A 13,484-nucleotide genomic window follows, 5' to 3' on the forward strand; every position below is an offset into this window, starting at 1 on the left:
ACAAATATAAATATACTTATGTAGACTCGATATTTTTGTGGTGATTTTAAAAGAAGCGAGAATAATTAGTTTTTACAAAAAATATGTGAGAACAAAGAGCAAGTTTCTACTACAGTTTTTATTAAGTGTATAAGTGTATTTTCAGATATTTATATCTTTTATCAAAAGATTACACTTTAAAATTAAACTTCCCTCCCTTTTTATAGTTATAATAGTTACAGATCAATATGGAAATCAGATTCAAGCATTTTCACCAAGTTCTTTATCTGCCTTGGGAATTGCTGGGATTGGACTTGATAGCTCACGTTTGAAAACTACTTTTCAGGTATGACTGCTTTCAAAACAGTTGGCTTACACCATTAGTTTACATATAACAAAAATTTGGGAGCAAAACTAAAATAACTAAAAGACGTTTGATTTAAGTGTTTACAATGAAAAATCATAAAGGGCATTAAAAAATATTTTATAAATGGAGGCTGGCATGGTGGCTTACTGGTTGAGTTTGCGCTTTGGCAGCCCAGGGTTCACCGGTTCAGATCCCGAGCATGGACCTGTGCACCACTCATGAAGCCATGCAGTGGTGGCATCCCACATACAAAAATGAGGAAGATTGGCACATATGTTAGCTCAGCGCCAATCTTCCTCATCAAAAAAAACCAAAAAAACTTTACAATGAAAAATTTTGAACATATGCAAAAAGTAGAATAAATAGTATAAGTAATTCCCATGTTCCGATCACTCAGCTGAAGTAATCATCACTTCCCCCCATACCATATCATTTTGAAGCAAATTCCATATGTCAAATCATTTTATCCATAAATATTTTGGTGTTTGTGTAGAGGTAGTTTTTTTCATGTAGCTGTTTAAATAAAATTTCTTGGTGCTCACACCCTGCATTACATAGGATGCTGGGGAGAAAACTAATTGTGAAAGTTTGCAGCTGGACAGTTAATTGAGATTTGCTTGAAAAGTAAGAACCTGGTGGGATTATTTCAGTTTAAAACAAGGAAGCAAACCTGATATGTTCTGCTTGGAGAGATCAAAGACAGCTTGCAGGGAAAGGAGATGTTGGAGTTGGGCCTTCAGAGGAGGAATTCTAAGGCCCAAGTAAAGATGAATCCATTTAGAGCACTTAGTGCTTTTTAAAACTCTTCTTCCTTTTGGAGCCTCCATTACACTTTTTACCTGGCAGAATAATCATAAGAATAGCCTCCTTTTTGCCCATCCTAACTAGGGTTTCTGTTTCTGCTAATCTGTTAAGCTATTATTTTCTGGTTTTCAGAACCCCATTTTCACTGTTTTAGTACTGCTGAAGAGCTTTTAATCTTTTGTTTACTGTACACAGATAAGGTTTGCTCTTTGACTTTCTGGTTCTTCCATTGTCTACCCTCACCCTATATGTAGATGAAATCAGAAGATAACTGTGCTCCCATTGCTATGCATGAACAATCTCTGCTTCCTGTCACTTTATGCATAGACTCCCATCCTCTCACTGATTACTCCTGAATTGTAACCAGTCTTCCTACATCTTCAGTTTTCCCTATCTATTAGATTCCCATCAGTATATTAAACATGCTATAATATCTCTCATCTTAAAAAACAACCCTCCACCCCCCGAGAAAAAAATTTCCTTTGGCCCTGAATCCCTGTCCATCTACTGCCCTATTTCCCTCCTCCTTTTTATAGTATAACTCCTTGAAGAGTTGTATATACTCTGTTTTCACATCCTTTTCTGTCATTCCCAGACAGGCCCCTCTCATCATGTTTTTCTGCTTTCTTCCCCCTGGCAAATCCAACATCAATTTTCATTTCTCATATTGTGCCGCCTGTCAGCATTTTACACTTTAAATTTAGACTCTCTCTCCTTAGCATGGCCTAAAATACCCTATAGTATTCTACCGTAGCATAATCTCAACGTCTTTCTCCTTCCATAGCTCACTATTCTCCAGCCAAGTTGACTTTCTTTCTTTGTACTCTCATTTTATAACTGACGTATACTATCTTGACTCACTTTCAAACCAATGACAGGAGTCTGCCCCCAGTCTGCAGAGAGAAATGAAGCCTTTGGGTTTTTTAAACTCGTTTTTTTTAAAAACTGTGTTTTTTAAAAATAAAAGTAGTTTTAATATGTCATTCTTTCTTAAAATCATTTTTGCTTCTACATAAAATATGCAGCTATTCTGAAGTATATTCCTTTGATAATTTCAACATTAGACCTTAGTACCTTTCAGAATTTTATATTTAATTCTGTATGTGCTCATTTACAATTTGTAAATGCATATACAAATTTTATTTTCAAGTTGTGAAGTAAAACCAGCATAACTTCCAACTTGACTTAAAAAAGAAATCACCTCTTCAAAAGGGCTTTTGGTGTTTCACTATTAAATATGGAATGATACTAGACTTTACATATTTTGAACTTTGAATATGTTTTACTAATTAATATTTAATTTGTTTGCCAAATGTTGAAAAAATTCCCCTGTACTCAAAGGGGTTTTTGGGGAGATTAATTTTGATTATTTTGCAGGGTCCTTTTACAGAAAATGTTCTACATATAGTTGTTTTCAGAACATAAAACATGAAATTTTAACTCTGGTTTTTAAAATCTGATGGAATTGATTTGTACTTAGTGAAAGTTTAAGATGATGAAATTATTAAGGGTCACTATTAAAATGCAAATACTACAGTGCTCCTACCAGTATGGTATCAGTTTATATCAATTAATCACATTGCAGAAATTACAGGCTAGTTTAATTAGTTCCCTTTAATATGATGTGTTAGGCATCTAAGTACCCGAGATTGAGCAGTGACAAGTCAAAAGTCCCTACCTTCTTGGAGATCACCTTGTAATGAGGAGAGCATGCCGTAGGTAAGAAATGAGTGTTAAGAAAAATAAAGTGGGATAAGGGAATAGAGTGCCATTATATAGGGTGGTTAGGGAAGACCCCTCTGATTACAAGGTATCCTGTGTGCAAAAACCTGAAGAAAAGCCATGTAGATACCTGGTAAAGAATGTTGCAAACAGAGGGAAAGAACAAGTGCAAACAGTATTGGGCAGGCACATGCTTGCCTATTTGGGGAATAGAAAGGAGACAGTGTAAGTGTAAATAAGAGGGAAATTAGGAAAAGATAAGATAAAAGGACATAGCCAGAATCCTTTATATCTCTTCCTCACAAAAAAATTCAGTTTCTCCTCTCAAGGAAATGAAACTCATGGTATATCAGTATTGGCACGTGTGCAAGTTATTTGCCATTGTTTTACCAGAAGCACATCTGTATGCACATGGGTGAATGACATTTTCTTTCATTTTCCTGAAAACTAAACATTATTTCCCTGTCTTTTCTCAATATTCTTTTCCTCGCTAGGAAAATACACAAAGTATAAGTGTAAGAGGCGTCAAATTTATTCCAGGTCCTCCTGGAAATAAGGATCTTTGTTTTACTTGGCGTGAGTTTTCTGACTTTATTCGAGTGCAGCTAATTTCTGGACCACCAGCTAAACTTCTCCTCATAGACTGGCCAGAATTAAAGGAGGTAAGTAACTTCCTGTCTTGAGTGAAAGAGTTTAATATCACATGGCTTACTGCTTTTAGACTGTCAGTGTGTCAGAACAGATATATTTTGTTGTGGAAGTAACGTAGTAAGAATAACAAAAGGACAAAGTAATTCTTAATATTTCATTATTTAATTTAATTTATCAGTGTCCTCATTTGTTAAAAAATAACTTAATAATTTAAGTTATTTCAAATCCTAAAAACTTTATTACAGAAATTTTGAAATGTGGCATAAAAGTAAAAATAGTCTAATGACCCCAAGTTTCATTAGTTATTGATTTTTGCCAATTTTGTTTATTGTTCGCTCTCACTGACTTTAAATGTTTTTGCTGGAGTTTTTTAAAGACTTACCAGATTTCAGGGCCCGCCCCGTGGCCCAGTGGTTAAGTTTGTGTGCTCCGCTTCAGTGGCCCAGGGTTTCACTGGTTTGGATCCCGGGTGTGGACATGGCACCACTCATCAGGCCATGCTGAGGCAGTGTCCCACATAGCACAACCAGAGGCACTCACAACCAGAATATACAACTATGTACTGGGGGGCTTGGGGGAGAAGAATAAAAAAAGAAAACCTGACATCGAGTCATTATACCCATAAAAACTTCAGTATACCTTCCTATAGAAGTAATTAAATCTTAAATACTGAATTTGCAAATGTCCATCAACTCTGTTACCTTTGTTGAGTTTTCACTGAATTTTTAGAATTCTAATTTTAGAATGTTCAGATTCTGGCATTCAGTTATGGTGTAGCAGAACTCTACCTGTTGGGATGACAGCTTACATTTTTTCCTAAAGGAAAATGAGCTCACATGACCGTGGTAGTAGATGAAATCATACTAGTAAAGGAGCATATCATCTAAGTAAAGTTTACGTACCTGTGCCTAGTTTCAGATTGCCCTTTTTTATTTGTGAGTTTAAAAAAACAGATAAACTGGGGCCACCCTGGTGATGTAGCAGTTAATTCGTGAGCTCTGCTTTAGTGGCCTAGGGTTCCCAGGTTCAGATCATGGACTTGAACCTATGCATTGCTTATCAAGCCACACTTTGGCAGGCATCCCATATGTAAAATAGAGGAAGATGGGCACGGATGTTAGCTCAGGGCTAATCTTCCTCAAAAGAAAAAAAGATAAACTAGTGTATGACAGTGTTCATTAAAAACAGTTTTTTTCTGTAATAGTATGTTGACTCAGGGAGTTTCATTGAAAGGCCAGTGCATTTACTTTTATCTGGGAGCACTTATACTACATAAATTAATACGTTCTTTGTGCCTAATGATGTCAATAAAAAGATTTGTTGGTTGACTATTTGTTGTTGTTAGTGCCATCAAGTCAATTCTGAATCCTAGCGACCCTGTGTCCAGAAGAGTGGAACCCTGCCCGATCTTTTTGAACTGTCCTCTCACCTTCTGGCACTCTGTTCTGGTAGTGACTGTATGGTGGAATAATTGTGTACCTTTGAGGTGGTAGAAATGTTGACATTTTCATCTCTTTCTATGGTTTTGTAGAGAGAATATAAAAAATCATGGCAGCTTGTTAAGTCAAAAATTTATCCTAAGATTTATTTGCAAATACCATAGAAATCCAGAAGCTTTTAAAATAAAACGTAAAACTAATTTCTCATTTTGTTAGTGAGATATATGGATAAGGCTGAAAAATAGTCATTGAATATCTGGTTTTCCTAGGATTTTCAAATTAATTCTTAACTTACTTTGTCCCCACAGGATCTTAAGTGGAAAAGGGGAAGTGATTGAACACCTAAGTATGATAAATAGAAAAAATATATAAGTATACACATATATTCTCTCATTTAATCTTCAACATTATGATGTATTATTATCATTCTTATTCTATAAATGAGGAAACTGAAATCCCAAAATGTTAAATTGCGTGCCACTTTCATATTTGTATTTATGAACAACTGACTTTGGATATTTGCTTTTTCCCCGAAAACTTTTATGACGAACAGCTTACGCTACAAGTCATTTACTGAAGGATATCCTTTAAAAGTCATTACTATTCGATGGGTAGACAATTATGTGATTAGGAATAAAGTACCATGATATGTTTACATTTGGAAACTGTCAACACTTTTTTTATTCAAGTTTTTTATGAACTTTGGCAGATAGAATATAGTCAACTGTATCCATGTAAACTTTGTGGTAGTCAAACATTTTAACTAAACCAGTCAACTGGTTTCAAGGGTATCTGGGGTATCTTTTTTTTTATAATCCTCTTCATAACACATCATTAATTTTTTTCCCACTTTTAGCAACTTCCTAGCATAATTGGGTAACCAACTACCTCAGATATTGTGGAGGGTGGAGGAAGCAGAAGAAACATTGTTGGTGGGAGATGATAAATCAGCTTTCCTTTTTCACTAGTTAGTTCTCTCTTGTCTTTCTCTTTTTTTTCTCTTTTTTTTTTCCCTTGACTTTGAAAATCTGACACAGAGGACTGGACCTTTATCAGGTTTCTTGGTTGACAGTGTGTTTCCTTTGAAATAACCAGTATTAATAGGTCAGCAGGCAAATTCCCGGAGTTACACAGGCCTTACATGAAGTAGAGAAAAAGCAAGAAGCATTTTAAGCTGACAAGGCAGTGTAGATTACCAGTGACTCCTAGTCCTGTTTAACCAAGGGCTAGAAAGCTGTGTATTACTGCTTCTTGTAGACTGGCAGAGGCTGAAAATTGACAGAGGAGCTAACCTTTAGATAGCCAGTGCTAAGTCTGATAATCTTCTATTTCCACTGAAGTCATACTGATGTGTACTTTTAGGAATGTATTAGAAGCCAGTAATGTCAAATGCTAGTTTTCCTTTTTATCAAATTATTAATCATTTCTATAAGAACAAGATCTTTTGTGAGAATGTAATTGACTTTCAAAGGTTTATTTTAATTGGTGAAAGAAGCCATTCATGAATGGAATAAAGATAATTAAGTGAGTGTTTTATAAGCAAACAAGTACTTGTTTGGCACAGATATTTTAATGCTTCTTAAAATATTCATATCTGTTTCAGTCCATTCCGGTGATTAATGGAAGAGAATTACAGCATCCTCTCATTGTTCAACTTTGTGATCAGTGGGATAATCCAGCACCTGTACCACAAGTTAAAATAAGTCTCATAAAAGCTAACTACTTAAAAGTAAGTTTTGGGACTGGCCCAGTGGCATTGTGGTTAAGTTTGCACGCTGTGCTCTGGCAGCCCGGGGTTTGCAGGTTCGGATCCCAGGTGCGGACCTAGCACCACTTGTCAAGACATGCTGTGGCAGCATCCCACATGTAAAATAGAGGAAGATGGGCACGGACGTTAGTTCACTGACAATCTTCCTCAAACAAAAAGAGGAGTGTTGGCAACAGATGTTAGCTTAGGGCCAGTCTTCCTCAGAAAAAAATAAATACGTAACAATAAAAGTAAGTTTTAAACGTCCTTAAGTAATTTTCACTTACTTAAAATTCTGAGTTTCTTTCTAATGATAATGTCTTTAGGTAACACATTTCTTTTTTTTTAATATAGTGTTACATAATCTTCATTATTGCTTAGTTTAAACCAACCTAAAGATTTTTTTATAATTATTTTGAGGAAGTAAAATTTCTATCTTGTAAGCAGTGTAACAAGGTTCAACATTCTACAATTATGACTGAGTGTTCATTTTATAATGCTAATATTTGGATTTTAGGTTAGGATGAGTAGATAAGATGGACAAGGTGAGTGAAGACAGATGCAATGATCTGCAGTATGGGTTACGGAACAGGTATTGGGGAAACTGAGAAGCTGAGGGTAAGCAAAGAGTCATGCAAGCACCTGACCTCTACTTACCTTATGGAGAGCTACCAGGACTTGGGCATAGCTGCTAGACCTATTCTGAGTTGTGTGCTAGGGTATGGGGCAAGCATGCACGTGGCCTTGTAATGTTTCGGTACAAACATAGTGCTTGGATACTAGGAAGTGCAAGATTAGGTACCTGCTGTTTACATGAATATTGGGATAACCAGCTGCTTAGGATCTACTGAGGACTTTGGATGCCTGGTGCAAAATTAGAAGCCCTCGTGTGCAGGGAAAGGGGAGAAGCTGCCAATCCCTTGCAAAGTTGTATTTTGACCCAGTCTCTTCTGTTGGTTGCAGGGAGTTCGTTTGTCCCAGCCAGATTGTTGCCATGCAATGCAGGGAGAGTTCATGGGGTTATACTTAGCCAGGCTCGAGTTTCCTTCCACAAACATTTTATGTTTTAGTGGATGAAAACAGTTGATGTTACGTAAATATGTAGTTCTCTTGAAATTAATCTGTTAATTCATTAAGAATCCCAATAGGGATTTCCCAGGACCTGAGAAGTTGATCTTAAAAGTCATTTGGGAGATTAAAGTGCCAAGAATGACTTGTGATCCACATGGCCTTGTTTTCATAGTAAAGTAATCAGAGTCAGGGTTGTTAAGCCAAAAGACTACGATATTGCTACTATACAGCCTAAAATAGAAGACTTACTTCTCTGACTTAGCTACAAGGGTTTAGGACCCAGATGGAAGAAATACTTTGAGAAAGATGGGTTGAGAGACAATGGATCAGAGGGTAAACGGGACAGGTACAAATGTAGGACTTTATTCTAGCATTTCAATTACTCCTCATTTCTGCCTCTCCAACTATTGCTTTTTTTGTCTTCATGTACCATAATTACCTAATTTTTAGGTTCCATTAAGCAGAAATGGGTATTAGGAGAGAGTCTGATTTTCTGCTACTACAATCTGCAAATTCACTTTTGTTCTTAATGTTTGTTTCCAGGAGAGTTAAACAGTGATTATTTTCTACCCCAAATAAGAGTATGGTTTTAGTTTTTAGAGAAGCATCTGCAAAAGGCTGACAGACTCTTCTAACCAATGATTAGGAAGTGTGACCACTGATTCTTAATCACTTGAAAGTTAAAACTTGGTTATCACCACAGAGGTGGTATTGCAGCAAAGAGTTAAGAGGCACATCTGAGTAAACATAAAGAGAAAGATGAAGTAACAATGGACATAGTATTATGATGCCTTCACTTAAGTGTATGTGTATGTATCTATGTTTATATCTCCTGTGCCTTCTCCCACACCCCCTGATTTTGGAATATACCTTCAGTGTTTCTGTAACCAAACTGCACTTGAGGTATCACTGTTAGTGAAACAGTGGACACCGAATCCTGCAACTTAATAACTGAAATACACTAAATTCTAGTTTAACTGAACAAGATGAGTGATTTTTATCCTTTGGATTATGTGATTTCATATTACGTTATTTCAACTAGTTCAAATTAGAAAATTTTAAGTTTTAGAAGTGTGTGAAAATTTAACTTTTAAAATAGTAATAGAGGGAAAGAACATTATAATAGAGAAAAAGAATTTGATCTCTAGAATTTTCTAATTAACCATTTTGTTTTGTTTTTAGCTCACCCCTTCAAACCAACAGCATAAAACAGATGAAAGGGGCAAGGCTAATTTGGGAGTGTTCAGTGTTTATGCCCCTAGGTAAGAACCAAAAGTTTGAGAGTTATTGATATTATAGAGATTGATTTTTCTTACTACTTGCTGAAGTTAAGAGTAATAACTAGCCTTCTATTTAGTGTTAGGCAGAAATTGGAACTGAAGAGGAGTAGAGTTCCTAAATGACTTAAACTTTGTATAAAGAATTTTTAGATTATAACTAATGTAATTTGAATCCTCCCCCCTTTTTTTCTTGCTAGAGGAGAGCATACTATTCAGATTAAAGCCGTCTATAACAAGACTACCATAGAAGGACCTATAATTAAGTTAATGATTCTTCCAGACCCTGAAAAACCCATTCGTCTCAATGTTAAATATGACAAAGATGCTTCCTTTTTAGCAGGAGGTGTTTTCACTGGTGAGTTATATACAGTTTTAAGATAAATTAGTAATGGTAATTTACCTTTTACATGAGTGGAATAAATTATTTATCCCAGGTGTTCAGCATGATAAAAAAGCAAGCACATAGGAGGAGCCTTTTAGATGGCAAAGAAAGTACATTTGACTTAGCTATATCATCTGTCGCCCCTATGTCCTACATTCCATTAATGGTCAAGAATGAACTAAAAGTTCATAAATAAACTGATAGCCTGAGGTAATTCAGTTTGTTTTTTCATTCACTGAATTGTGAAATTTGGCAAAAGAAATATGAACTAAATGACAAGAACTTTGGGGTTATGGTCCACTAAATAAGTTGCAGTGTTATCTTAAAGCAAAAAGAACCAGGATTCTTTAACTTAATTTCGATGGAAATACATCACAATATAATTTATGATCAAAGATATTTCAGGACAACACACATTTACTAAATACCTGCTTTGTCCAGGCCATAAATATTGGGCTCTTTGTTCCAATAATGAAGATGACAGTTTTCAATGAGTTTGGTCTAATGTAGAAGACAATCAAGTAAGCAAATAATTTAAGTGTAGTGTGGCAGGTGCCAAGTCAATAGGAAATAGTATTTGCTTTATACAGATAATTTTCTTGAAGACAACTGCTCTTTGAAGGGATGAATTCCTCCACGTAGTTATAAACAGTGAAAAAAGCAGACCAAAAAGTTTAAAAAATTAACAGTTTTTAATGATTAAGTTACATATATACATAGTCTTTTTTATTCAGAGTTTTAAATCTGTTTGGGGAGATAAGACCTATTTCCTGTGATTAAAAAACTTGTAACAGGTGTCAAATGAATGTTACAGATGATAAATATAAGGGGGATATTATTATATATAATAATAGTTTACATACGGTATGCTATTGAAAATCATAAAAGAAAGTGAACACTGTATTCTTGGAATACATAAAGCATATGGATTTGTGACCATTTGTCCTAATTCTAGGTTGCTGAGTATTTACAGCCTAACCTTTTGGTCTTGCGTGGTAGAACTTAACAGCATGTCAGACTGTGACAGTAAGACAAGGGACTGTTAATAGCAAAGATGTATTTGTTAGATTTCTAGGGGAGATATAGCACTAGCATGTTCTCTGTCATGATTACTAAGTTTTCTAGACAAATTTGTGGGGATGCTGATTAAAAAGTAGTTTTATTTTCTTCATCAGAATTTTGTTAACGTTTAGACAAGATAACAATGGATACTTTGACTTAAAATTATTTAGCCAAATCCATTAATTGAACTAGAAAGAAAATAACTTTTTTAATGTTTACTGTGATCACAGATTTTATGATTACTGTTATTTCTGAAGATGACAGTATCATTAAAAATATTAATCCAGCACGTATTACTATGAAAATGTGGAAGCTGTCTAACAGTGGGAGCCGACCACCAGCAAATGTGAGTCATAGAAAGCATTTTAGAATTTAAATGTAGCTCGTATATTTTAACTTAAAATTGAATGTAATTTAATGTGAAAATGCGATGTGTATATATTGGAGAACTAGAAATTAACCCACTTCATCACTTGGGATTTAGGAAAAAAAATACTTCAGAGTATGTTTCAAAATTGTGTTGATGCTGTTGAAAAAGAGTAGCCTAAATTGTGATTTTTCTTGAACTTTTAAGGTACTTTACACTTTGAAATTATTTCTTCTAAAGGACAGTAACACAAGGCAAAAAGCCATTAAACTTCACTAAGAGATAATATAGAAAATGAGTAGAGATGTGATGGATAAACTACAGGGTTGAGAAGGGACATAGAGTGGGAAGAACAGTTTGAGAGTCTAAAGCAGCACAGTCCAATAGAAATATAATTCCAGTCACACATGATACTTAAATTTTTCTAGTAGCCACATTAAAAATATAAAAAATAAGTAAAATTAATTTTAAGGTATTTTTAACCTGTTTCAAAAATTACCATTTCCACATGTATTCAGTATTTTAAAATTTATTAATGAGATTTTACATTCTTTTATCTTCCCAAGTCTTTGAAATTTGGTATGTATTTTATGCTTACACCACATCTCAATTTGGACCAGCCACATTTCAAGTGCTCAGTAGCCACTTGTAACTATTCGCTATCATACCAGACCATGCAAGTCGAAAATAAATCTCAGTTTGGAAACTAAACCTGAAACTATATCAGAGAATCCCAATTTAAGAATGCTTTTCAGGATTTATGGTTCATTTTAATCATCTCTTTAGGAAACTAGCTTCCATTAATTTATCACACTGCTGTTACCTTAAAATTATATCACCACCATAGAGATCTGTTGTTTGCTTATAATGGTAAGTCTTTCCACCATGGCTAATCTCAGTATTGTGTCTTACATACATTGTAAAGATATATACCTATAGGTGTGTGTATTTATAAATCTAGATGTGATCTGGATTCACATTCAGTGAATGTAATATAAATTTTCATCCTAAATATACTGTGTTAAATGTTTGTGGATTCTCTCCCCCTGTCCCCCATTCTCCTACTTCCCTTTCTAGGCAGAAACATTCAGTTGTAATAAAATAAAAGATAATGACAAGGAAGATGGCTGCTTCTACTTCAGGTATTTCTCAAATCATTTTGTATTTTTATGCATATTCAACCTTGGTGATATTTACCTGCTCAACTAGGGAAAAATAATTTATGATTGAATAGAATGTGTTAGTATCTCAAAATTTTTGTCAGGAAGTTTTTTGAGAAATGTGTGTCTTGTTTGTAAACGTTGTAAAGTGGTATGGGGGAAGATTGTTGTGATGTGATACCTTTCTTTCAAAACTATTAAAGCCGTCAGAAAAAGAATTACATTGTGGTGTTAGACCACTTTATATTTTATTATATAAGAAATTTCTATAATTCTAAACTTCAGATCTTACAAAGTAAAAAAGACTGAACTAACTTTTTGCTGTTTAACTATGTGACTTTGAGATATTGCGTCTTCATTCTGAACCACTACTTTGAAATCTGAAAAATGGCTTTGAATAGATTATGTCTGTTTCTGTATTTTTTATGAGAAATGTCCTTTTCACTTTTAGACTAATACTGGTTTTGTTTCTCTAAATCTATTAGTCTCTTAAATCATGTAAAATACAAAAGGTTCAGTTACAGGTTGTTATCAGAATAATACTAGCATTTATGATTGCTTGTGTATTTACCTTTATTGAGATCTTATTTCTCCATATGGCTTCAAGATACTGTCTACTGTTCTTTCATTTTACCTTGCAGGACTCCCTTGAGCATTTCTTCCAGGCCGGGGACAGCAGTAATGAACTCCCTTAGCTTTTGTTTATCTGAGAATGTCTGAACTTCTGCCTCACTTTTGGAGGACAGTTTTGCTGGATATTGGATTCTTGGTTGACAGGGTTTTTTTATTTTAGCACTTTGAATAAATTGGCCCATTGCCTTCTGTCTTCCAAACTTTTTGATGAGAAATCGGATCGTCTTGTTGAGGATCCCTTGTATATAATGATTTACTTCTCTCTGTTTCAGAGTCTAACTCAAAGTCTTCTTGAGTCTTCTCTCGTTGCTCTCAATATTCTCTGTCTTGGTCTTTTGCAAGTTTGATAATAATGTGACTTGCTATGGGTCTCTTTGAGTTCATCTTACTTAGAATTCTTTGAGCATCTTGGATATTTATATTCATGTCTTTCATCAAACTTGGGAACTTTTCAGCCAGCCATTCTTCAAATAATTCTCTATCCCTTTCTCTCTTCTCCTGGAATTCTCACATGCTCATGTTGGTTCACTTAGTGGTGTCCCAAAGGTCCCTTAGGCTCTGATCAGTTTTCTTCAGTCTTTTTTCTTTCTGTTCCTTAGACTCTGTAATTTCCATTGTCTTAATCAAGTTCTGTAATTCTTCTGCCTGCTCAAATCTGAATAGCTGCAGTGAAATTTTCACTTCATTCATACATTTCAGCTCCAGAATTTGTTTTTGGTTTCTTTTTAAAAAGGTTTTCTATCTCTTTATTGATATTTCCATTCTTTTCCTATATAATTTTCTTGACTTTCTCCACATCTTCCTTTGGTTCTTTGAGCAT

General features: G+C 34.7%; 1 protein-coding gene across 1 annotated transcript in view; it reads left to right on the forward strand.

Annotated features, from left to right (window-relative positions):
* SMCHD1 (structural maintenance of chromosomes flexible hinge domain containing 1) overlaps positions 1–13,484 on the forward strand; it is a 137,500-nt gene that overhangs the window by 76,068 nt on the left and 47,948 nt on the right. Inside the window, exons 28-34 of the mRNA XM_023647549.2 lie at positions 207–325; positions 3,367–3,534; positions 6,566–6,691; positions 8,963–9,042; positions 9,258–9,415; positions 10,735–10,850; positions 11,949–12,013. Coding sequence (XP_023503317.1) covers positions 207–325; positions 3,367–3,534; positions 6,566–6,691; positions 8,963–9,042; positions 9,258–9,415; positions 10,735–10,850; positions 11,949–12,013 — 832 coding nt within the window. The remainder of the gene's footprint in view (positions 1–206; positions 326–3,366; positions 3,535–6,565; positions 6,692–8,962; positions 9,043–9,257; positions 9,416–10,734; positions 10,851–11,948; positions 12,014–13,484) is intronic.

The sequence above is a fragment of the Equus caballus genome, chromosome 8, assembly GCF_041296265.1.
Source record: "Equus caballus isolate H_3958 breed thoroughbred chromosome 8, TB-T2T, whole genome shotgun sequence".
Lineage (NCBI taxonomy): Eukaryota > Metazoa > Chordata > Mammalia > Perissodactyla > Equidae > Equus > Equus caballus.